The sequence below is a fragment of the Poecile atricapillus genome, chromosome 12, assembly GCF_030490865.1.
Source record: "Poecile atricapillus isolate bPoeAtr1 chromosome 12, bPoeAtr1.hap1, whole genome shotgun sequence".
NCBI classification, from domain to species: Eukaryota; Metazoa; Chordata; class Aves; order Passeriformes; family Paridae; genus Poecile; species Poecile atricapillus.
This window is the reverse complement of record NC_081260.1, coordinates 13,296,317-13,323,203: the sequence shown is the minus strand read 5'-3', so window position 1 is coordinate 13,323,203 and position 26,887 is coordinate 13,296,317. Positions and strand designations below refer to the sequence as shown.

Here is a 26,887-nt window from a genome sequence, read left to right as displayed (position 1 = left end):
TGAAATTCATAACTCATTTATTGAATATATATATGCAAGGATACCAATAAAAAGAAACTAATACTGCAAACTACAACTTTGGAAGTAAAGCCAATATAACAGGAACAAAATATACATAACATTGTAGATAGGAATGCATTTACCCTCTTCCATACATTCCTTGTCTTTACATCTAATGTAAATATATGCTAGAGCAAAAGCTGCAAATGTTGGCCTAACCTGAGTGCTTTCTGACAAGCAACAGCTCTCCAGGATTCGTTAAGGGCTGAGATGTCACTGCTAACTAACGGCTGTGCATACAGATGCATATATAGGAACTGCTTCACCAAGTATATAAATCAAGGGCTGTGTTCTGCTTTTTCACCTCCATCACTGATATAGTGGAGTCTGACTCTGGTGACATGGAGGAAGAGTTGCTAATTGCTATCATGCACTTTCAGTTCTCTTCAGATTAATTTAATCTAATGAGGATTAATTTTCTTGTCAATCTGATTCAGCATATTAATATTTTTGGAACGCACTGATTATCACCTGCCAGATAAGTCTGATATTTCAAATAGATTATCACCTCCTCATTTTTCACTTCGTTTTAGCATGAAGTTCTTTTTCCTATAGGCAGGAGTAAGAGGCAAACTCTCTTCTGTTACGCTACATTTTAGGGCCAGATTTGGCAGATTCAAACCATTCTAGATCAGCACAGCTCTTTGTACCCGAAGCTGAGACTTTGTGGAGTGTAGGTGTGACTCCTACTAGAGCCTTATCACAGAACCTCCTGTGGATCAACCCCTGCTGAAAGAGTAGATCCTCTGCTCACCTCACGTTTGGGAGCTGCACTGACACTGAAGCAGCCTTTTCCCCCTGCCCTGGACAGCACAGCCCACTGCTACAGGGATTGACCTTGGGACTCTGGCACTGCACCAGCTGTATCCTCAAGATATTTGAACAGGATCCTTGTGATGCCTGTCCTTCCTTGGCACAGTCCTTTCTGGGAACAGCACAACCACAGATCTGTGAGACCACAGAGACACAGTGAACTGGGGAGATCTCTTAAAGGAGAGGTGCAGGGAGCTGGGGAGAAATCTCCCTTCTCAGAGGTTCCAGGCATCTTAAACAGCACACAATCCTCTTGTGAGCTGAAGAAATGCCCAAAGGCAAAAAGTAACAATTAAAAAAAAAATAAAATTAAAGTGAAACCAGTTAAGACAAGTTTTGTTGAATTCATGATGTTGAATTCTCTGATTGTGAGATGAAAGCAGAAGGTGCCTAGTTAAAAAAAAAAAAATCTCAGTAACGAATTGACTGTATTAATTTAACTAGCTAATTTAAACATACCTAGTTCACCTATAGAGCACTTTCATTACTTCTAACACTTCTGGGAAGGCAGTAGATGCTCCAGAATAATCTTCAATATATGCTTGCAAAGATTACATTGTTTTACAAAAAAAAAAAAAAACAACAAACCTGCAAACCAAAACAAACCCCCAACAATTCAGACAGTCTGTCTGAAATTCCAAGCTAAAATACACATAAAAAGACAGTAATGGCAGTATTTTGTCTTTTAAAAAAATGATGTAAATGTTGTATACTATGATACATTGTCATGCTTTTTAAAACTACAATTAAGGACGTAAGAGATGTACAGTAAATACACTGCTGAGGTACATTTCTTCTAAATATTAACACCACGACTGAATTACTCCCCAGCAGGTGATGCTACTTGGGAACATATAAATACAATTTTTACATTGTAAGGCACTTTTACCCAGCATACACGAGTTGAAGTCAGTTATGACAAATTTGAGGCTTGTAAGAAAAGGTTTTTGCTTTTGACTTTGCTTCCATGAATTCTGAATTGATGACAGCTTCACCAGGCCATTTCAGCACACAGGGGTAACAGGGAAACCAGCCACTCGCTTTTCTGCTACCCGAAGGTAAAGTGCTGTCCTGGTTCTTCAAGGCATGGAATAGGGTCATTTATCCATAACAGGTGAGTTATTGGAGTGAGTATTATACTAAAGCCACTGACACAATGAATTAGAGCTCAGTCTCAAGTACAGTCAGTATGCTGGCAGATCTACCCCATGCAAACTTAGTTAAATACAGTAGCTGCAAACAAAGTGCCTTTTTTCCATGGGAGGGCCATGTCCGAGGCACAAACTGAAGGAATTTAAATATTGAAGGATGCTATTTTGCATTCTAAAACTGTTCTGAGTGGCTGAAAAATATTCATTTCTAGGAGAAACAAAACACCTTGATAGACAATTTCAATAATCGATCTGTCATTGCAATTCAAGTCACGCTTTTAATTTTGAAAGTTACAAATACAAAATAAAAATGATCAATGGCATCATGTTTAGAGCAGTAACTGAATATTTTCTGTACACAGCAATATTTCTTTCCAAACGGGATTATTCTCCAGGAAAGCAAACAGAATTGATTGAATTCTAACAGGTAAAATGTTAGAAATTCCAATATACAGTAATTGAGTCCCTCAAGACATTAAGGGAATGCATAAGAAGACAAATGACACACGTTAAATCTTTTAAAAATACAAGTAAAAAATGCTACAGAAACTCATGTTACAAATGAACCGTTTTTGCAATACCAATCACAGAAGAACTGTAGCAGTTTATAGTCAAATCAGTGTCTTTTGCTTGTTTCCTTCCTTCAGATCCAGAAGTTTTGTTGGGAGTTCAGAGTGAAACAAGTCAAAACCCTAAACAAACAATAAGGTGATGTGGTAGCAACAGACAAACATGTGGACTAGATTCAGCTTTTTGGTTTTATTTAAGTAAGTCTGAGGATGTGCTTTAACAGACCAATTGAAGAAGCCAGTAGCCATTAGAAATGATAAGGTGTTTTGAAAGCAGTCAGAGGACTGTTCTGTTAGGTTTGGTATAGCCTAGATCTGATTGTTCCCTCAAGGAACATCAAATTCTAGCAAGTAGAATTCCATTATGTGATTGCTGACATAACAGAAAAAGGAAAAAAAAAAAAAATCACTAAAACAATAAGGATGATACGTGAAGTTTCCCATATAGTGGTCATATGATTAAAAAATAAATACCAATCTAGCAAAAAAGGTTGTTTCCTCATTCTTCTTACAGAATAGGGGAGCTGTATGCACATTCTTGACAAAACATGAAGTGTTCCACACAACAGAGAACACCTGAGGTATGGACGTCAGATATGGTGGCTAAATTCCATAGTGAGTTAAGAGTTGTAACTCTCTGAAGTAAAAGAGATTGGGCTGCAAAGTCCAAACATTTGTATAGCAGGGTTTTAATCACACTTGGTGAAGTGTTCTTTGTAAATCAGGACACAGAAAGAGGTGGGTTTTTGGGGAAAGAATGAACTACAGCCCTTTGGCATGAGTTCTAAAGCTCACAGCTCAGAACCAACAGCTGCTCAAGTAAATCTCCCGCAAACAATGCCGGGCGGAATGAGCAATCACAACAGGAACAACCTGAAATGTTCAAGCGTGCTTCGTGTACACCGAGTCCTTTCCTACTGGGTGCTTCCCAAGCAAAAACAGCGCGGCTCTGCCATGTACAGCCTCCGGAACTTGTGCAGGAAGAAAATGCAAAATTCACAAAGTACCAGCTCGTTGCCACCACGGACTTGTCCATGTTGTTAATTAAACTAGCTAAGACCTTCCCTCATTGCGTGAATCCACTAAACAACTTACACATTCCAAATCTTAAAGTTTTTATTCAGTCCAGAAATATAGATCTTACTTCATTTCAATGTCTGCCTTAACTTTTGACACTGTACATATTACATATCATTTATATAGTGTTTCATTTTTTTCCAGACACTGCAGACTACAAACTACATAATATTGACATGTAAAACTCTGCCACTTACTGAAGGCTCACACACATGAACGTTTCAGGCAGTTCAATGAAATTTTAACAGAGTTGGGTAGTAAAAAGTTACTAACCCTTTTCTGATTTTTAGAAAACAATTTAAAAGAATTAGTAGTTATGATGTCTTAGCCATTCCCAGTTCTATAACTCTGTCCCTTGAACCTGTTTAAAAAATGATGAAAACAATAGTAAATTTAAAATCATACAGAAAAGCATTTCACAACTCTGACATTACATCTACATTTAGCAATAGAAATGAGGGCCTCCCTTCTTACACTGTTACAAAGTCAGCCAGATTTAAAAAACAACAAATCCTCCCCATTCTTCTACAGTATGCCAATAAAATGTACTCTGCATACACTAGATTTAAATACTTCACTGCAGTAAACTACATTAGTTGTATATTGCGTTTCAGTCTTGGTAACAGATCTGTCAGGAGTAACTTCCATACCTAGTTTCCATTGAGCTGCTGCTGAGGAATGTCATTATGGTCAGTGCCTGATTTGCCACGGCTTTTGCTTTCTCTTTCTTCATCCTCTTCATCTCTTTCATCATTTCCACTATGGTTTTTACAATAGAGTCTGGCACAATAAAAGGAACAGTGAGGATTTACACTGAAAATATCCATCAAAACCTGACTTATCTCCCAATTAGTTTTGAGATATGCTACAAGTCAGTTGCAAACTCTTAAGTCATTCACGGTTTTCAGTCAAGCATCAGTTAAACTGAGAAGGAAAACAAGGCTCAAGAGCAGCCAAGAGCACTGTGACCAATGGCAGTTTTGCAGCACTGGCACGGCACTGCTCGGCGAATGCCCTCTCGTGGGCACAGCGCGGCAGCTCAGCTGCAGCCAAGCCGCAGCTCTTCAGGAAGGATGGAAAATTGTGGGGTCCAAAAAGCCCCAGAAGGAAGTTACAAACACATCAATATGGAGGAATCATGACATCAATTTTCTTGATCTAAATTATAGATTACTGGAGAAGAAAAAAATAATACAAGTCAAATAATTTTCTCATTTCTCCTAATTACAACACTACAGAAATTTTAAATTAGCAGAGTAACTGAAATGTTTTGTAAAACCAACAACTACTTAAAAATTCCATTTTAAGTTAAATAATATCCTCTTTTTTAATAACATATTGACTAGCCAAGTTATGCAGAAAAAGTGTTATTTCATAACTTTACTTTCATAATAGATTCAACAATTACACAGGTCCTTACTTATAAATTCCTCGTGACATATTCTCAATGTATTTAGCTTTGTCTTCTACTCCACAGTGGTAATGGTATGTTTTTATGCAGGCTTTGATTTCACACCCAATAGTAGCACCAGGCTGGCTGCAGAGTGTGCATTTCTGCGCAGGGGAAAGAAGAGAACAGCAACGTTCAGCATCTCAGTTTTTTGTCTCTTAGTATTCAGTTTAGTGTTCCTCATATTTATGGCTAACATTTTGGAACAGAATAATTCCTCTGGCAGATCATCATTCCAAAGAAAAGTTAATCAAAGACATGATAAACCAGAAACTGTAAGATACCAACCCGTTAAAATATGTACACTAGGATTTACCTGTCTGTGGCACAGAAAATTGCTACATGATTGCAAAACACATTATTGCATTTCCAAGGCCATTTTATTGCTGTTGAAGTTAGTATGCTAATATATAGAGTCTTAAATTATTTTTTCAAGGAACAATATTGCTAGTTTTTTATACTCTCTCTGATCCCCCATAAATTTCTCAACACTTTAAAAACATCCTGAGTTTTAATAAAATACAGTATGATGCTTTACCAGCATCCCCATCTCTGAGATCTTAACATGTTTTCCTATTAAAACACTAAAACAGTTGGAAACACTGGTTTGTTCCAATGTTAGAGAATATATTCACTGCAAGAACTGCATATTCTCTAACTTTATTTGCAGCTTCACATAGTGTGTTTTGAGTAACACATGTCCAAAGCTGTTACTCTCTTATAGTTACAGCATGGCTAATATGAATCACATGATTGTATGTTAATAACCACTATTTACATCTCATAAAGAATCCCAAATACCACATGCCCAAACACCACTAATATTGAAGTGATTCCTATCTGGCTGCCCTTCCCACAAGTAACAATATATTTTAATTTTGTGTTTAGAAAGAGATGGAAAAGATTGCTCCATAGAAGGAAGCGAGGAAGAGCTATACAGACCTTAGCAGAATCACTAACGTTCATCACATTCTGCAGGTACATACCATTCTTTTTCCTCTCTTGATTTCTTGAAGTACAGTTTTGATATCAAAATCACCAAATTCTGCCCTTGAAGTTGTTGTTAGCTGGACAGTGCCAGAAGAGAACAACTGTAAAACAAGCAAGTCAAAGTAATGTCAGGTCGCCAAGATGATTGGAAATTTTTTCTTTACAGGAAAAACTGAGCATTGAACATCCTGTTTTGTGATCTCAGGCAGCATGTGCTTTACCAACAAACTAGGAAAAACCCTATGCTGAGCAATTAAAGTATTCCATCTGATCCCCACCTGAATGCTTTAATTAGAGTTGTTGTTGCCTTGGAGAAATGTATTTTAAAAGACAGAGGAGTAGATGAAAAATAATGACAGGATGAAAACATACAGTAGCAAATGGGCAATATTATCAATGACACTACTCAACTTTTTAAGAATGTTCCATTTCCTTCCCTCTGACATATATGTAATTCAAATTCAACCCTGATGTCAATATAGCTATGAAGTCCTGAGGGATGAAAATGGAGGACAGAAGTATTATCCCTTCCATCATCATCCTGGTATATTCAGCTTTAACTGCCTTAAAACTGAAGTTCAGGTAGACAAAGTAACAAAGAGCTTTGCTAGAGTAAGACTGGAAGCTGCTGGCACACACCAGCTCTCTGTTTAGTGAGGCTGGGTACAGAAAGTCAAAGAGTAACTCCACAGATTGCCTGGACTATTTATTCATTTTTGAGGTATGGACCAGTGAAGTTACCCAAAGCCCTACCTCACTCATAGAACGACTGCTCTCTGCTCATGTTCACTGCAATTAGATCCCGTTCAGGCTGACAGTTCTATAAATGTGATCATCAAAAGTCAAGAGCTTTCTAGAACTTTCATATCCCACACTCTACTCAAATCACACAGCCTGAATCCACAGGTCAGAAAATTAATGACGTTCATGGAAACTTCTCAGATTGTGCCTGCATGCTTATGAAGCTGTTTTACTCTTGGAAAGGATTCTTTTAGTTAAAACTGTTTTCTGTTTTCATTTTTAAATACTTCATATGCATTTAGATGCTAAGGGAGCATTTTTAATAAGCTAAAGAGTCTCCCTGAGCTAATTCCATCTCTTAGCATGGAGCCAACTTTTATTCATATTGCCTGCAGTGAAAATAAATGAATTGCTCACTTTGCAACACTTCAGTGCTTAAGGAGATCATCAGCATACAGACAATACGCAGCATAATTACATGTGAGGGTACTGTATTAAAATCCAAAATAGCACTTCAGACAAAATTTACAGAATAGACAGGTTAACAACAATACTGTTACTCACCATGCACTTATAGTGTGCTGCAGCCTTTTTGGCATTAAATATATGAAGCTTTCCTCTAGCTTCATTTTCTTCTTCACCTGCATGACAGAATCCACATTTAGGTTTTGTATCACTGGGGCTGCTTCTGTGGGGAGACCTGTCTCTCTGAAAGAAAAACATTTTACTAAAATATACTGCTGGGATACAAATAAGGTTGCAATTTTAAAAGCCTGTGGCCACCAGCTGGAGGCTCAGACAAATGCAAATTTTAATAAAACTTATATTTCAGAGAAGAAATATGCAATTCTGTCTTCTAAGAAGTTTAGCATATTTACTGCTTACATAGGAACTGCTTTCTATTTCATCTGTGCCATGTGAGGACGTAGATCTAGTGTCTTCTGATTGCCCTTTTAAATTTGTTTTTCTTGGTTTTCCCTTACGACCCCTCCTTTTTCCTTTGGGAGGTGAAGGCTCCAATTCGTGTTCATTGATATTTTCTTCTAAATCTGCTTTAGAAGTCAGAAAACACCATTAAATAAGATTCTCCACAATTTTATAAAAAACAAACTAAGAAAAAAAACCCAAACTAAACAAAAAAACCCCACAACCCACCAAAATCAGACAAGAAAAACCACAACCTGTATTTTCTGAATTTTGGTCAGAAATAAAAATAGCACATTTTCCGCATTTATTATGAACATGCACCAGAGATCCTGGAAACATTACTTTTTATATATCACACAGCTTTGCATCTTTATAATGTAAGAAGGTTTAGTGCTTCATAACAACTTCTACTTTGAGACCTACAACATGTCTTCAGATACACATCTTCACCTTCACTGAAAATAACATTCATTTAAACTACACTGAAACTGGAAAGTGTTTTCACCCATGAAATATGCTAATAATTTATTGTTTTAAGATTCATAACTCAAATGTAAATCACCCTTGATAGTATGCCAGTGTACCCAAATAATACCTCTCTCCTTGCTTTATTAATTGATGCCGGTTGACTTAAGAAAAAAATTCATCCATTGGGTTATAACATTAACATCAAGCTTTAAAACTGAAAAGTATTTTGCCTTCAGTGAAACAAAACTACAATTTTATGTCATTACAGAATATTTTTAGATCTGCAGCGGTTTAGAGGAAATCATCCCTACTGACAACATCCCATATCAAGTATTTACAGACCACTAAGAATATGAGAACACATTTTTTAATACAGACATAGCAAAGAGGCCTGACAAATTCCTTCAGCTGAGCTGTGAATGCTACACAGAGCTGAGCCCAGCCTTTGGGCACATTGTCCTTTGCATGACTCACAGCTCTACAGAGGATACAGATCAATTCTTCAAGATTAAGATTGCTTCCAATATGATCTAGTTAAATTGTATCTGATAACTACATCTAACAACCAGCTCTATTCAGTCACTAACAACTTTCCTACTCACAGGAACTTTTTTTTTTCTTTTAACATGCAGCACCTACGCCTGCTTGAACCACAAATGCATTTCAGCAGACTTGTTTAAAGAACACACACAGACCCTGCTGAAGGACTTTCCTTCTCAAAATCCAAACCACAAACATCAGTATGAGCCCCCAAACAGAAGGAAATGGTAATCAGAAGACTTGATTGATATTGCCATATTGTCTGAGTATCCAGATAGGACATCTTAGTTGGAGACTAAATGCTGCCCTGCCAGCACTCGTCTTTCTTACCTATTGTGATATTAAAAAATCAGATCACATTTCTATCTCATGATAACAGTGACTCAACTGCACAAAATTCAAAGTCAGAGTGCTGAACATATTCCACAGCCACCAAGTGGGAGCAGAAGACAACTGAAGCCCAGCCCAGCCTGGCACACAAGTACATCCTGTTCAGTTCCATCTATTGGATCTGTGACTAACCCTCAAGAAACTACAGCTTCTGCTCAGTTATTAAGGACAGAAAACTAATGCAAATGCAACACAACAGGTTATACTGAAATTTATATAGATCTGCAAATTATTTTGGTTTAAACTTACAGATTATTCAGCTAAATACAGATTTGCCCAAGTTGCTAATACGACACATCAGCCTGTCTACAATGTCCCTATACTTTAATATACAAACTACTCTTTCCTAATTATATGTCAAAAGCACCATTTGTTTTACCCTGAAAAAACTAAATACATGATGACATAGATTATGTAATGAAACAATATATTTTACATTTTCTTCTCAATATTTCCTAACATTATTTTTCATTTGTCACACTTGCTAAATTTCCCAAGCAAGATTATGCAATTTAGACACTGACCTCTTAGACTGCATATAGCAAGTTTTATTACAGTCTGAAAACTTCTTTCAAAAATAATTCTTTTATCTTGTTCATCGTATGAACTCTCCATTGATTATTCAAAGAAATTTGTGAATATTTGTCTCTATTTTTACATTTACAGAAATCAGATGGTTATTCTGGAAAACTAATCTTACAAAAATGTGACTATTGAATCCATCCAATAATTTAAATGACATCAGTAAGAAGTTAAAAATATTCCTTCCAAAATAATTCAATGGACTTCTCTACTGTATTTTATGAGGCAAACATAGCCCATTCACTGCCATTCCTTATTTTTTCCAAAGCTCCTTGTCAATTTTGTCAGCCAAAATGCTTTCCACCTCAGTCCACCCTTATTTTCTACAATAACATTAAAGCATGTGCTGAACTCTTTACAGTCCCACTTACAAAACTGGAAATGAGTTATAACTGCTAAAAACCAAGCACACCTTATGAAAATCAATTGATTCTAAGAAGGGTCAATCTCCTAACAGAGTAAGTTCTTAAGTGCTATTTTTTAGTCTTTAATAGCATATTTAAGATTTGAAAAATAAAAAAGCTGTATTTTTAAAAGACAGTTTCAGTATAAGATAAAAAACCAGCTTTCCTCAAAGGGGAACCCCTCTTCCATGCTCAAAACAATGACTTTCAGAGAAGTTCAGATATTAAAATCCAGATGCTACATGATTCCCCTTCACTAAAACACAATTCCTTGAAGATTTAAGTCTCCTAGTTCAAGTGGTGTGGACCTATAGAGTAACAGCAGCAAGATGTGAGGATCTGCTCTACCACATCTGTCCTTCAAGACTGATGCCTCGAAACATTAAAGCTCCTCTTGTTTTTACAGTACCTTGAACTCGCAGAATAGAACAGGGAGACTCTAACCAGCTGTAAAATATATCTGCCCTGGATGGCCTTCATGTTTAATTTACAGCTTGGTGGGTGCCCTCCCCTCAGGCCCACTGCCAGCTTACCCTGTGTCCCTGGCATCTGATGGTTGGGTGTTTCCAACTTCTCATGTCAGCTTGAACTAAGGAAAACACAAAAAGTTGTTCAACTCCTCCCTGACCAGGTGATGTTTTATCATGGATATCACCCATCCTCCGAATCCCCTGAGATTCCCTAGAATTCCCTCTTCACCTACCCCCCATCCCATATCCCATTACTGCATTGATTTTTAAAATCATGACAATTTTCTCAATATAACTTTACCTAAAGTGTTCCAAGGAGGTTTCTATGAGCTTCCCTCAGAAATCCCTAAATGCTAGATCTGAAAAGAGCCAAATACACAACATGGCCTGAGAAGGGGTGGTAAGGGTAGAAATCAAGAGGAAACAATCTACATTTTAAAAAGCACCTAGGAATATGATACTGTAAATGCAGATGAATAGAAACAAGCCCCTAATTTGCATGAAATCCATGAGCAGTACAAAGTACCACAGAAGGAAGCCTGGCAAAATGCTGTATTACATCAACTGTTAACAGGGAGATACAGCTTCAGAGAGAAACCTAAAAATTCTCCTTTGATCATGACTAGAAGGAAAAAGGATCAAGATGTTTTGCTGTTTAAAATAAGGCTTGGCAGAGAAGAGGTTGAGCTATCACTGATCCATACTGCATCAGCCTGAAATATGCATGGAATCACCCCTTTCCAAAAGCCAGGTTAAAGCAAAGTAATAAAGAATTACGTGATTTAAAGGTTGTGAAAGAACAAGCAAAAAGAGGACGTGTACAATAAATACTGCTCTATTGACATCCTACATTGCCTTAAACAACAAAAAGAGTAAGAGAGCCAGAAACAAAGGAAGCTGAGTTTGTATGAGGAAGATAAAAACCAAAACTACTGGCAAAATATATTTGCAAGTAGGACTGGACATGAAAAGAAGCCAAAGCATAGATTTTGAGGTGGCTGAGACATGCTGCTATATAAATTTGAAATCACACATATGCAGGTAAAGTTTTACAGTGCATTTGGGGTAAAAGAGAAACTAAAAATTCAAGGAAAAAAATCAATCTTATTAGATTTTTAGAAGAGAAAAGGAATGTAACAGAGAAAGAAAATGAGTACTTCAGCCTGCTAGAGTAAAATCTCCTTAAACATATGAGCCAACATCATTGTTTTAAATAGGAAAGAAACATCCAAAAAAAAAACCCAAAAAGAGCCTTATTGGCCCAGTAGTTAATACTAAAAATGTGGATGCAACTATAAGCAATAACAAGAATTAGGGATTTGCAAAAACCCCCTTGCAATCAAGTACAAAATCAGGTAAACAAATCATGAAATAATAGTAGTTTTATCAGCAGATGATGTGAAATTAACAACCAAAATGCTGAATATATTTTTTGTGTTATGTTTTACAATGGAAAAAGAATAAGTTACATTAAACACATCTAAATGAAGGTAAGAATGGTGAGGAAAAAATTAAATTACCCCTTAGGTCCTGCCACTAATATGTTTTCCAAAAGCCCCAGATACTTCAAGGAACTGATGATTCTCATCCAAAAGTTATTTGTTATGAGGTACTTGAGATATATATTTAAGTACATTTAACATAGAAAAATAATAAAATAATCCTTACTAACCACACAATTTAAATGCATTTTCAAGCAATGAAACACTGGCAAAGACTGAAGACAGATGATGCAGTTGGCTTATTCACACAATAATGATGAATTTGTTGAGTAGCTGACCAAGCCTCTCTGTATAACATCTTGCCTAGATACGAGGGAGAATTAGAACACCACAGAACAACTCCTCAGACAGGACAAACCATCCACTGCATGACTTTTACATTTTTCCTTTTCCATTAGCCATGTGATTTTCCATAAGAAAACCCTGGTGTGATGCCTCTGCACAAACCTTCATTAGTCTGCAATGGGACATTGCTAATTCACTGCCTGCACCAACCATGGGAACACCATGTACACACTTGATGCCACACCCAGAGCATTCTCCAGGAGACAGACACCGAGCAGGCTGAGTTAGCTGAGCCCTTTCTCACCATCAAAATCAAAAGGATCCCAAACTGCAACATTACAGACATTTACACCTGACTGTGTTACTGCAAACAACCAGAGGCAAACCTGTGCTAGGACCAGTGCTACAGAAAATGCAACAGGGAACAAACAGCTTGAAGAATCCAAAGATGCATCAGTATGTTACCCAACTAGAATGCAAAAAAGTTGCAGATATTTCTTCCTGCCAGTCTCTGGTTTTGACAGCACTCTGGGAAAGTACTCAGTGCACTACAGATTGCAGTGTCTCTAAATAGGTCTCAGAGAAGTACCATCCTGACTCAATTTACTGAGCAGTGTGAGAAGCATAAGATTCCATGTCTGATCTTTAGAATGACAAGAAAAGTATGCTAAGACAAGGAATGTCCTTATTTCCACTGTGGAAACACAATTCCCTGAGGCTTTGAGCACAGCTACAACAGAAATTACAGACATTTTATTTTCTGACCCCACAGCTCTCAAGCATCTGCTTTAAACATTAACAAGAGAAGTCACACAGCTCTTTGTTAGTCTTTGTCTTACCACTGTGTAACAGATGAAATTACATTCTTATCTTAGTATATATTAAACTATTCCTCATCAGCTGAATTTGTTTTAAATTCAACACACGAGCCAGGGCAGCCCCACCTGCAGGGAACTGAGAGAGGCCAGTTTTTTCATTTTTCAACAATTGTTTCCAGTACATTGGAATAAATTCCAACAAACAGTTCCAAAACATTAGTTCAACAATACTTCATTCTTCAAAAAGAATAAATGCAATTGTATCAAACTGAACAGTAATTCAACTAAGGGTTAGCTGTGATCATTTGAAAGCACTGGCACCAATTCCTGTAACCTATTAGGTACTGAAAACTTAGCTTGCTTAAAATTGTGAATGAAGCTGTTACCTGAAGTTCAGTTATTTTGTTAAATTTGTAACCAGCAAGACAAAACCCTGTATGTCCTTTTTCCAGTTAATGGGAACAAAGCACAGAAACATCACTCTGAATTACACAAAGGAAATATAGGAGAAATACAATTTTCCTATTCTATGTCACCTAAATGCCAGGCCATATAGATAAATTAGATAAATCAAACAATCTGTGGAAACAGATAATGAATTTAAGAGCACAGTACTCTGCTGCCATGATTCACATTTTTATATTCTAAGAAAGCAGAAGGTACTTCATCAAGACCTGTCAAGTGAAGAAAAATTAATTCCCATCACTCATTAATTTTGTCTTGATGAGTAGCTACCAAGTCTGATGAATCCTCACACTACCTGCATTTCCTAACAGCAATAAAAAACACCTATGAGGTCCTTTAAGCCTTAGCAGGTAACTTAATTCCAACAGAGGTCCTTCAGCATTTCCATGCAGCCTCAAAAGATTTTCTTTAACTGTTTTGTGTTTTACAGACAGTCTTTTTAAACTAGAACTTCTAATGAAAGTACATGAGCCAAATCTCAGACTTGGGCAAGCATGCTCCCAGAAGCATCCATTTTCTACAGAAGGAAAGGAAAAATCTCACTTATGTAGCAGTGCTTCCTACATAAAATAAACTCTTCTGGACAAACCAAACCCTCATAAAAGCTCTTTGAACATTTACTAACATAAGTGACAGAATAAAAATACTTGAACTGGAAGAATTAAATCTGGATACAAAGAACCAAGCTTAAGAACCCACAGATGTTCTAAACTGACCAAGAAAAAAAAGCCACAATAAATTAACAGTAATAAAAAATCCCCAACCAAAAAGCAACCCAGAGAAGGAGCAGTTAAGCTTCCATTATAAAGGACTGATGGTCTGCATGCACCCACACTGGGTAACAGAACCACAGATAAGCTTTAACTGTTCTGTTAGGAAAACACTGCTAAGCAAAGATTAATGAAAATGAAACTAAAACAAGATTTTAAAAAAAAGCCACTATGCTAACATCTAGTTTCCCTGCCTAGTCTAGTCACTCTTCTCTGCCAAGTCCTTTATCTGGTTTCACACACCACCATTCTTTCACATTTAAATGCCTCCTTGACATTCACATTTTCATCAAGAAACAAACAAAATACACATATAAAGCTTAATCTCACCATCCAACACCTTCCAGTTGTCATCTCACTGAACAAACTTCAGCATTTAAGTATTAAGGGAAAAAAACTCCCAAGTCTGTTCTGAAACTGAAAACCACCCTGTAATTTCTGTCTGCTAAAGTTAATTAATGTTCAATGTAGCAAAATACCATTGCTATGGAAATTGCTTATAGCATTGTATCAGAGGTATGCAATATGTATTTCTACTTTCTTTGAGTTAAAGGAGGTCTATCACAAAATAGCCCCAGCTTCTGGCACTATCAAATCCACAACTGATAATAATAATTATTTTATGGGTAAAGTTTCCAAAACTGTATGGACTAAAAAGAAAACATATTCTTTGGGAAAGAGAACTGGGTGGAATTTCAGTGAAATATTAAATAAAGAACTGAAAACACAAACGTGAAGTATAGCTACACATAGTTCTAGAAGTGTAAAGCTATTTCTACAAGCGTAAAGCATGACAGAAGTAAATATTTTAAACAAAAAAATGTGTGCAAAGTGCTAAATAATATACTGTTGGATTCTTTGGCCTCAGTTGTTCTGCGTGCCATTATATACTTCTTCTCTTCTACCCTCAATCTTTATATAAGTCTAGATTAATGTTTTAATAAATTAACATCATCAACATTTAATAAAAAAACCCACTAATTTTTCCCAATATATCTATATAAAATTTTAAATCCTTTACTATTAGAAAACGACACTGTAAAATTGAAGATAATGGTTTCTGAAAACTCTTAAAGAAAAGCACAAGTTCAGATCCTGCAAGGAATCTCAAGCAGAAAAAGTAATCCATTGGTTTTGAGCTCCATGCAGCTTTGGAGCCATTTTTAAACACATGTCAAACACTGAGACATTTGTGAATTATTTTAAAATATCAGTTAAAATAGATTAATCTCTCTGGACTCAAAATGTCTTTGATATTCTGTATCTGCTAACACACAAAGCAATCCTCAAAGCAAACAAAGTGCCAAACTACAAGACAAGGTGGTCCTTTCTCTTTGGAGAATTAATTATAACATGTATATTATTTTTCTTGTTTAAACCCAGTAACAGTAAAAATAGAGTTTTATACATAGGCACACAATAATAACTATGTAAATAGACAAAAAAAAAAAAAATACATTTTCTTTGGTATTTTCTGCTGCCTTCAGAATTTTTCTGAACACTGAAATAACATCCAAACCTTTACCATTAATAAGTCTACTACCTACAGCATAAAAAGCAATATATTATCTTAAAAATATATTTGGCATAGAGACAGAAGTAATTTATGAAGTTTAATCTTCACTAAACAGGTGTATACTCTTCATTAATTAAATCTGATAACATTTCAGTTGAAAGCAATACAAGAAGTAAACTACCAACTGTTTGCTTACCCAAATTCAGATACAGTAGAAAAAAAAAAAACAACTTAAGAAATACACAGTAGCACAACAATAGTTTGGAATTTTAACAGACCACACAATATATCTACATTTGTGGCATTTCACTATTCTTTTCTGCAAAGCTACACAGCTTTCGTGAATGGATCCATCAAACTTTGTTTTAGAATCAATATGATTCAGAAACTTATCTGTAAGTGAACTCATCACAATCCTTTTCATTTACTATCAGGTGTTTTCTTTTACAAGAGTTAAACTCTATTTATTAGTCCAAAAAATAATGAAAATTTAGGAACATGAGCAGTAGCAAAAATCAGCTGTTACTTGACAAAATATTTCAGATGTTAATATAGTGAATATTTAACTACAAATAAAATCCAGCTTCTTCCAAGAAGGGAATGTTTAACCTCTACCCAAACTTTGGTTTTATGGAGCTTCGTATCTTTTGAGCAACCTAAAATTTATGGTTGGGGTTTTTCTACACCTCAGTCAATAATTTTTAGAGAAAATACAGAAATCAGATGGGCTTCCAAACTCATTGTTTCTCCAAAAAATGTAGTTCTAATTTTTACTGAAAACATTTATATTCTCCAGAAAAATTAAATTTAACCAAGTATCTTTCTACAATGGGAAAAATTTATATTGAATAATTTTACCTTCAGAGTTATGCGTAGTTTTCTTGTGTTTTCGACATAAAATCCTATAAACAAAGTAGTTGAAAACTGTCAAGTCAGTCACGAATCACAGATTATTTACTCATCTTTTAAATTTAAATGCCAGTACATTTTTCTCCCACTTATAAGTCTGATACACAAATCTTGCAGAGAAAATATGTTTTTCCACCACATCACTATTTTGAATGCCACAATCATAATTAGAATTTTTTGCAACAGTTTTGCTTAGATTCCAAAGTGGGGTTTTGTTTTGCTTTGTTGTTCATTTTATAAACAATGTAAAATACAAATTAAAAAATAAACGTAACAAATAAATAATAGTTACATGTAAATGCCTTGTGAAGGTTTCTCTCTTATCTGAGCTTTATCATGCAAAGCACAGTAGTAGTGATATGTCTTGTGACACGTTTTCACATCACAGCCAATGGTCGCTCCGGGACAGTGGCATAAAGAGCACATCTGGAAAGGAAAAGAAAGCACAATTCATGGTACTTTTTGTTTAGTACTTCTGAGTTCAAAAACAGTATATTTAGCACTCCTGGTGACAAAACAAATGGATTTATGCACTTGGTATTATTCTTCCTGCTCTCTGGTGTTTTGCATAATTTATTTTAAAATTAAGAAATTTGTTACGTGTGGAACAGTGCAATAACCATCTGCTGCATTATTAACTCAACCACCATTATCAAGTCAATAAAGAAAATAAGAAATTTATTTTTGTAGAATGCATTTGATGAAAGTGACACAGCTATTCACCTGAATATCCCTCTCACAAGGCCAGCCTGTTTGTACCAACCATTTCAGAAAAGTTAAAATCGTAATTGTACCTGTTTAATTCAGATTTATATTATAAAGGCAAGATGGGAAAAAAAATGACAAATTCATTTGAGACTGAATCCTGCAATCAGAAATACTGATCACCTGCAAATTTATCTCAGATGAGCAGCTAACTTTGCTTTTTTTCCTACAGTTATGTCCTTAAGTCTTTTCCAAAACACAGAATTTAGTAAAACATTTGTTAAACACAATTTATTTAAACTAAATTTTGCTCTTTACACTTATATTGCAAAAAAGATTAAAAGTGAGGCTGTTGCTTTACTCTCCTATTAATTAATTCTTCTTGTATCAAACACATAGATAACAGCAGCTATTTGCCTTCTAAATTGCTCATGGTCCTTCTTATACTGTGGTAGGTAAGGAAGTAATTGACAGTACCACAAATTTTTTCTCTTTATTGTTCTCTACTGACTTAATATTCCCAAAAATCTCAGGATTTCCCATTAAACTCACCTCCCAAGACAACTGGAGCTTTTTCTTTGTAACCTGCATATTGCCCACACCCTCAAAAGGCTACAATCACTTCCAAATTTAAGTATGCAATGTAGGATATTCCCTACATATATCTATATCTCTGTGGATACTTTTTTTTTCCACTGCACTCCTTTAGTCAAGTTCTCCTTGCTACTCTCAAATATGCCAAAAAAATAGACCACCAAAGTTACCAAATATACCACCAGCCTGTTTTTCAATTTTAATGAAGTCAACTGAACAGTAAAAATGTCAAAGCCTTGGATCATCTCCATTTACTCCTCTGCAAGCTCTGAAATGGTACAGTTATATACTGTTCCCTAGTTGTTATCTAATTTGTATGGGCATTTTATCTCATAAATCTGTTATACATTATGGTTTTATATATAATAATTGCTGATCAAAGTCCTTTAGGAAAGCCTAGGCGCTTATATCCAGCCAATTAAGTTCAGCCAGAACCTGTTTTTGAAAGCCAGAAATTACTAAAAGAAAACTTTCTTTTTATGAACACCATGATGTGTCTGTAAAACAGAGCACACACATTTTATCTTTGTTCCTAATAAGTAATAAAATACTTATTCCATTGGCATGTGTCTGCTATCCAAGTAGTCACTAACTCAAGTTATATTGGGTATATCAGAAGTTTGATAAGCTGAAAATTAGGTATGCTTTTAAAAAAAACTACCAAACTATTCACAGATACTAGGAATAATACAGATAATTAAAATAATTCAGGTATCAATGACTTGTACTTCCAAATATTTTGACTTCATAAGCTTTTGTGACTGGCCTACCAAGGTTTGAACCTACCACCTTTTCTCAGATCTATTACCATCAAAAAATCTCTACATTCTGTCAGTGTCACTCTGGTAATGAGGTCCCCACTGTCAGAGCCCACCTGGCCAGCAGCACCTCCTGAGGCAGGACAAACCGAGCCCAAGCTGCCAGCACGTTCACTTAACCCAGTGCACTGAGGTTTTTGCTGAATGTGTTCCCCCAGAACAGACCAGGCTACAGCAGCAAGCAGATCTGAGAGAAAGGATCTGGGCTAATGATAAACCTTTACCTTTAAACTTCCTACATGCCAATGGAGAAAGACAAGTTCCTCCAGAGAGTGATTCAGAGCTGCAGCTTTCTGACAGCTACGGAGACATGGCACTCAAGTTAAGATCTAAAATTATTTTGTACGTTTTCTCCAAAGAGGAAACAACTCAGGACTATGAATCCATTAGATTGACCAGATCCAGGTTTTCTACAAAAACCTGAACTAAGTGCCTAGTACGCAGAGCTGGTGAGCTACAAGAATGGAGCCATTGCAATAGAAGGAACATAAAGAGATTCAGAAGCAGAATCCACCAGCAAAGACATAAAAAGAAAAAAATCTTTAAAACCCTTCAAGAGACACAAGAATCAAGAAGTTTCTTTATGATCAGTGGTGTCATTTACTACCATGTTCTTTGGAAAGTCCTAATCACAACATGAATGACTTGTGAACCGTTGTTTCTTTATGCTTCAACTAATTAGAGCAAATGAAGTTCCCTGGATTGGAAAATATTCAAATGAAACAGTAGACTATTATAAAATTGTAGTTCTACAATAATACTTTGGACTTGTCTTAGTGGTCCAAGTACTTGTAAATACATAGAGTTCTATAAATAACTAAGCTGATTTTATTTTTATTATGCTATTATTCTTTTCTAAATAACTAAGCTGGAAGGTTTTAATGTGAGGAGTGAACTGATCATCTGCTAAAATTATTTTAAAAAGAGCCTCATTTCCCCAAATAGAAAACAGCTACTTCTAAATAAATAATAAAATAAATTCCTCATTAATTAGCTTCTCAGGAATTAAGTCATTGCTGCTCAATCTCTTTAATTTGGTGGAGCTGCAATGACTACTGTACCCACATATATCATAAGCCCTCTATATTCACAGCATTATTTTTTTAAAATCAATATTAAAAGGAGCAGAAAGTGTATTTGGTAGTTAAAACTAGATTTTGGCAGCAAACCCAAATACTGGTAAAGGCACAATAACACCCTTCCCAGGATCCTAGAATGTGGGTTTCTTTCAGAAATCTAACAGAAAACATTAAATAGACTAAATACACTGAACAACTTCCTTGTACACTTTATGGAAGGTATGAAAACACTGTCTTCCATTTTCAAGAGCCAAAATAGGGACTTACCAGTTTTGTGCCTCTTTTTATTTCTTTCTGAATATCTTCAATAGAGAATCCACCAAGACTCTCATTATCAGTGTGTGAAGAAACCAGTGCGGATGAGAACAGCTAAAATTGCAAAGACAAAACCTGTATTTTAATTTTAAGGGTATAAGTGATAGAGAAATTTATAGATATGAAGGCCACCAAATTGCAGTGGTTAATCATGCGTGCCAATTCCAATCTGGTTGTTTTTTCCACGTGTTTGCAGCGTTTTCCCGGCTCCATCCCATTCCCGGTCACTCACCATACACTTGTGATGTGCCGCCACCTTCTGGTTCTCCGACATCAGCAACTGCCCACATTCGTTATCTTTATTCGACCGACAGAACCCACACTTCCTTTGTCTGGAGGAGACTTTCTTCTGTCCGACTGAGCTTGTCATGATTTTAAATGACCTTAGAATGCCACTGCAATCCTCTCAATGCTACAGGGAAAAAAACCTGCAATCAGCATGTTAACATCAACAAAAGGCAAATTAACATAGCTTTATAAATACAGTATTGGATGCTTGGAGGTGATTTGTCCCTTTTCTTTATGCTACTTCAATACAGCCAAATAAACAAGCAACTGGCAGAGGAAGTATTTTGCCAAATTTTAATGAAATTTTTTCAGCAAGAAAAAGCAGTTTCTTTATGCAAAAAAAAGTTTGAGAATTAAAATAAAACTTTGGATGCTAATACAAAAGCAGAAAATAGAAAAGAAGTGGGAAATACAACAAGAGAATCACCATGGGAAAAAAAAAACTTACTGCAACTCATTTTTATAGTTATTACGGAAAAGGAATTTGTAGAAAATATGTACATGCAATGAAATTCATGCTACTGAACTTCTTCAAGAACAGAAACAAAGAAAAACCCAGAGTGTAGCACAGCCTCGAGTACAGGTTTTGGCTGTAAAAGCTCACAAAGTCTCAGGGCAGATGAGAAAAGATGAGATGATAAAATGTTACCATGTTTGGTATCAGAGTTATCTTGTGGCTACTCAAACAGAATTAGGAACAAAATTTTAGACACCTCTCTGACTCAGGTGCTGCAGTAGAAACCTCTCCATGACCCACAGTTAGTTTGGCAGTACCACACCAGGTTTCATTAAGTGCGTGAGAGCTGCAGTTCTCACCTCAGAAAAGTAACTTAAAATTAAACTCGGTATGAATCACAAACTTTTCATGTGCTATCAGCAAGACATTTTAAATTCTAACACTGAGGTCATAATGCCCAACTCAGGCAGACACAGCTTGTGCAAAAGTGAAAATACTTAATGAGCATATTAATTTCTTGGCCCAGTATTAAGAAGTTTGCGTTCATTTGCTTCTACATCTACCAAGAAATAAAAAAAATAATCTCCTTCAAATAGACTTTCTTAGAGCTTTTTACTTTGGAGATTTGAGCCTTACTATCAGAATTTGCCACAACTGCAATAAAATCCTTCTCAGCCTTTCTCTTCATTTGACTCGGCTAAGTAAGAAAAGCCACCGTAGAGTTCGATATTTGTGTTGGAAAAAAGTGTAAAATCCAGCCATAAATAAGAGAGCAGAGTTGCAAAACATCTGGACTGGGCTACAATGGCACAGATCTGCATGAAAATGCACGTTTGGTCTCTGGAATTTGCATAGGGACAGCCGGTGCTCCCCAGTGCTGTCAGAAGCTCATAATGCTGGTATCACTCACTCCTTCTCTAAACGAAAGCAAAGGAACGTCCTCAAGTTCCATCAGCGAGTCCTCCTGCTGACAGACACTCCTGCTGCCTCCTGCTTCCACCGATTTTCACAGAGCAAGTCCTAACTGCTGGCCTTGCACTGTTTACTGCAAAACTCCTGCCTCAAAAGGTGCCTGTCCTGTGCCCCTCGCCTTTGCTCTCCCAACAGCTTCATTCGCTTTCTGCTCTAACTGCGAGCAGCTTACGCCGCTGATGCACACTCAGAACAAGAATGCAAAGATTTCGGATCTTGCTGATTTGCACAAAAAATGTGCCAATCTGGATAAACTAGTCACACCCTTTTGTGGTGGCAATAGGGAGTCCTTAAGTGTTAAACTTAAAAGAATTATTATACTGTACTCTTCTGAAGAAAAAATTAAAAAGAATATTCTGTAATCCATTCTGAGAAGAATGGTTCCTTGAAGAGACAGACAGACAGATAGATATATAGATATGTATGTATGCATATTAAAGAATAAAAATTGGGGTAATTTTTAAAACTTAAATAGTATCTAGGAGCAGAAAAAGACCAACGAAAGACAAGTAGGAAGTAATATCACAAAGATTACTTGTTTACATCTCACATTCAACAGATCAACATAAATCACACAGGGATCTTTAGAAATCTACTAACAAAATAATGAAAAATGCAAAAAGTTCTGGTTTTGTATAAACAGTGTGGCATATAAACACACAATCACCTGTTTCATTTTATATTCAGATTATAGTATTAAAATATTGACATCAACAATACCAGTTATTAAAAGGAAGATCAGAAATTTCCTTGTACATGTGCACAGGTCCTACTGACTCTCAGGAACAAGAATTACTATTAAAACAGAGCTACCCCTCAATTTAGGCAGCCAGTTTGTATTTTAGAAAATGAAAGTAATTTATAGCATACATAAAAAATTTTTAAGTGGCTCTCATAATTAATTTATAGGAAAAACAACTTCCCAAGACACTTTATAAAGAACTTTCTCACAGCTCGCTGCTTTCCACCTACCAGAGCACTACAGGCATGTCACTGCAGCAGCACCAGAACCTGACACAGCCTGACTTCCTCAAGTATTTCTGCATAATTAGATTTTTTAAGCCTCACAGTGAAGTTAAAAATAATGCCAATCTTTATTTGATACACAGATGCCGATGTTTAAAAAAAAAAAAGCAAATAAGTAAATATATGCTTTGAAATGCTTCACAATTACAAATAATTTAACACTTGAAAAATTTTTCAAAACTCAGGCCAAAAAGGAAATCCATGTTCTTTTCACCATCAGATTAAATTAGTCTGCAAGCATTTTACAAGGGTATCTAAAAGTTTTCTTTCCAACCCTGCATTTGTTGTGTTTGTTGTTTGCTTATTTTTTTTTTTGTTTGTTTCACTGGACATTTACTGTATTTATTTTTGAAGAATGTAGGAAAAAACACAAGCATGAGAAACATCTATAGACCGCTCCATAAATTATATTTGCTTTCTCATGTGAGAAGAAACTACTCTCGGATCACTTTTCTTTGTGTCAAAATGCACTGATCCTGTCCATTAAAAAAAGAAACAAAACACATTTTCTGAGAAAGATGAGCCAAGTTATGCAGCCACAGCCCCACAATTCTGAATGCAAGTACTCAAAATTCTGTTTTCATCTCTCAAGTTAAATCACCCAGAGCAACTAATCTAGTTTGCCAAATATCGAGCTACATTTCATTGGAATGAGAAAAACCGCAACTTAAGAATAGCTCAATATTTTGGTTTTCCATGTTTAAAAGGCTAACAAATGAGTAAGAATTATAAAAAAATAGTGATTACATCTATTGTTGACAGAATCTCACTTGTCAGCTTTGTCAAAGTCTCACAGACTGAATCCCAAGGAGTGACGTACTGTGGAATCAGTGGCTGGGAGATTTTCACTGTCTCCACCAAAATGGAACACACATACTACAGACACAAAGATTATTCCATACAGATCAGTTTTCCATGGGCTTGATCTAAAAAATAAGAAGCTACACGTACCCTAGAATCACACAAGCAGAAATTCGCTCAATCATTCTTCACTGAAACATTTGGGTTCATTTGCATTCACATTTCTTATGTGCACTAAAGTATTAAATGTGGTGCTTTACCTCACAGCATCCTAACTTTTTCTTTAAAGCAGCAGGTTTTACACCCTACTGTAGCTGCTGTGCTGCTTTACTGAGCTCTAAACAACAGATTTCCCAATATTAAAGTGCAAGTTCAATGACTTTCAGGCACAGGATGCCCTCAGTGCAGGAGACATTGTTCAGCACCAATGAATGGAAAGTAACCTGCACTCTAATTTCTATTTATTGCCCAAACATGTTTCAGGAGCCTGATTATAGGAGTTAAAACCTCACTTGTATTTCCTCTAAAGGACAGTGACCTACACGCTGCACTCTGTTTCGCAAGAAAAAAAAAAAAGTTTGTTTTGCTATGTGATGTGTATGATTCCCAAACTATATTTCAAAAAAATTAGAAGTTATAGTTGTGAAGAAAATTTTGGACACCTAAAAAATTTTGGACACTGTGAGAAGTGAACAAGCTTCAGAAAATGCCACTACAGATGCTGAAGTGGTTTGGTCCCTCAGGAAAAGCTACAGAAAATATTTGTGCTGATTTTTCCAAGATGCTCACTGGAGATACCGGAGTCACAAGCTTACAAGTGCTTCGCAGTTTCCCGGGTCGGTCACCCATTGGTGGAAGGTTTATTTTGGAGACGGGGGAGTGAAGAAGGGGAGAGGGAAAGTATCCTGTAGGGTTCTGTGGCTGAGAACCCAAATCACAGGTCCCATAGAAATTGTTATCCAAGAATTACATTCACAGAGCATCCTACAGTCACTATAAAAAGTAGGATGGGAATTTTTCTATGCAACTTCCCTAAAAAACCCCAAAAAGACACCGAAGAGGGGGCAGACGCGAGGGGAGAAGGGCAAACCCTCGAAAGCCTAAACAATGAGAGCAGAGCAGGTGACTAAAAATGACACAGAGCCCGCGGTCAGGGAGATCTGGCAGACGGCGCTGAGGGATCTCCAGGAAAGTTTACATCCTCCCACGGGGAGCGGGAGATGGGCCGATAGCGGCACCTCTGCCGTCGCCTCCTCGGGGGATCGCCGGGGCAGGACGGCATCTCCCGGGGAGGAACCGCCCGACCTCCCCGCGGGGCCCGGCCGGCACCACCGGGGCCCGACCCCTCCCCAGCCGAGAGGCTACCGGGGGGAGCGCGGGGGGACGCGGGAAGGGCGACCCCCTCCCGATTCCATGAAATTTTTGGGGAAACGGGACCGGGAGACAAGGGGGGGCGGATCCTCCCTGCAAGGAGGGCGCGGGCCGGGGCGGGCGGAGCGAGTGGCACCGCCGGCCCGGGGAGGGGGCAGGGGGGCGGTACCGGCACCCGGGGCACCCCTGAGGGGACACTGCGGGGTGCCGCGACCCTCGCGGGGCTGCAGGGGCCGGCTGAAGCGCCGGGACCGGCGGCGGCTGCGGGCGGGCGGGCCCCGGGCCGGGGGCTGCGGGCGGGCCGGGGGCGCCGCGCCTGCCCCTGGCGCGCGGCACAGCGGCGGCGGGGCGGGCAGCGGGCGCTCGGCGGGTCGGTCGTCGGTCACTCACCCGTGCGGCGGGCGGGGTGCGGGCGGAGGAGCCGCTCGGCACGGCCCGTCCCCGCTCGCGGGTCGCTCAGGGCCGCTCGCCCGCCGGGACCGGCGCGTTCATTCGGGGCTCGGGACGCGCCGCCGCCGCCGCCGAGCGCACGCACGCACGCACGAGCGGGCGGACGCACGCACGCACGCACGCACGGCGCGCCTGGGCCGCGGCGGCGCTGCGGGGCGGTGCCCGATTGGCGGGAGCCCGGCGGGGACCGCTCGCGGCCTCCTTTGCGCACGCGCGACGACGCGCGCGCCTTTCCCGCTGCCGGTTCCCGCTGCCCCCGCGGTGCTTCTCCGCGAGGCCAGGAAACGGAAGATGGGGGTGTGTGCGGAACGGCGGCTCTGCGCATGCGCACCCGCCGCCGCCACTTCCCCGCGAGGTCCCGGCGCGAGCGAACCGGGCTGGCGGGAGGCACGGAGACACAAGGAGCGGTGCGCATGCGCAGCACTCACCCGCAGCCGTTGGTGGGGGGGCACACGGCGCTCGCGCTGCTGCGGCCGCGCAGCCGCAGTGCGGCGCGCGTGCGCAGAGCGGGCGGTGGGGCGAGCGGTGCTGCGGCAGCGCGCGCGCGCCTCTTGGGGACGGGGAGCGGCCTCGCGCGCGCTCCCTCACGGTGCCCCCTCCGGCCCTCCCCCCCCTCCCCATTCCCCGCTGCCCTTCACGGCGCGTTGCGCCCGGCAGAATGGCATGGGATGGGATAGAGTGGAGTGGAATGGAATAGGATGGGATGGAATGGTCAGGGTTGGAAGAAGACCTTCGAGATCATCAAGCCCACCCGTCCGTCCAGCATTGGCCGCTACAACCCATAAACCACATCTCTAGCACCTGATCTAGACGCCTGTTAAGCACATCTTTGGTTCAGGAGGTGCAGTGGCAGTGCTGGGTGATGTGGTTTTGGGGTTGCATGGCAGCGCTGAGGGGAGGGCTGGACTTGATCTTGAAGGTCTCTTCCAACCTTGACGCTTCTGTGATCCCAAACCACATCACTCAGAGCCAGATCCAGACACCTCTTAAACACCTCCAGGGACGGTGACTCCACCGCCTCCCTCTGCAGCCTATTCCATGACCCGAGCACTGAAATGATTTTTCTAATGCCAAATCTGAATCTCTGCTGTGGCAGTCTGAGGCAGTTTCCTGC

General features: G+C 38.5%; 1 protein-coding gene across 2 annotated transcripts; it reads right to left on the bottom strand.

Annotated features, from left to right (window-relative positions):
* PHF6 (PHD finger protein 6) lies at positions 1-26,022 on the bottom strand. Of its 2 annotated transcripts, none has more exons than XM_058847899.1 (11): positions 25,714-26,022; positions 20,641-20,820; positions 20,361-20,462; positions 17,190-17,323; positions 16,847-16,890; positions 7,737-7,903; positions 7,416-7,559; positions 6,107-6,211; positions 5,091-5,224; positions 4,321-4,450; positions 1-4,031 (listed from the first exon to the last, which is right to left on the bottom strand). In XM_058847899.1, the coding sequence occupies exons 2-10, from the start codon at positions 20,776-20,778 to the stop codon at positions 4,321-4,323; spliced, it is 1,098 nt and encodes a 365-aa protein (XP_058703882.1). In that variant the 5' UTR covers positions 20,779-20,820; positions 25,714-26,022; the 3' UTR covers positions 1-4,031. The 2 variants fall into 2 exon arrangements, with proteins under 2 accessions (XP_058703882.1, XP_058703883.1); XM_058847900.1 differs by having other exon boundaries at positions 7,737-7,900; positions 25,714-25,972.
* Positions 26,023-26,887: the final 865 nt, after the last annotated feature.

Bases quoted from the DNA above. Each gene is read 5' to 3' on its own strand.
- PHF6 (XM_058847899.1), bottom strand. From the start codon at position 20,778: ATGACAAGCTCAGTCGGACAGAAGAAAGTCTCCTCCAGACAAAGGAAG. The intron at 17,324-20,360 runs GTAAGTCCCTAT...TTTCCTTTCCAG, and splicing joins TAAAAAGAGGCACAAAACTG to ATGTGCTCTTTATGCCACTG. The intron at 4,451-5,090 runs GTAAGGACCTGT...TTATTGTGCCAG, and splicing joins ATGTCACGAGGAATTTATAA to ACTCTATTGTAAAAACCATA.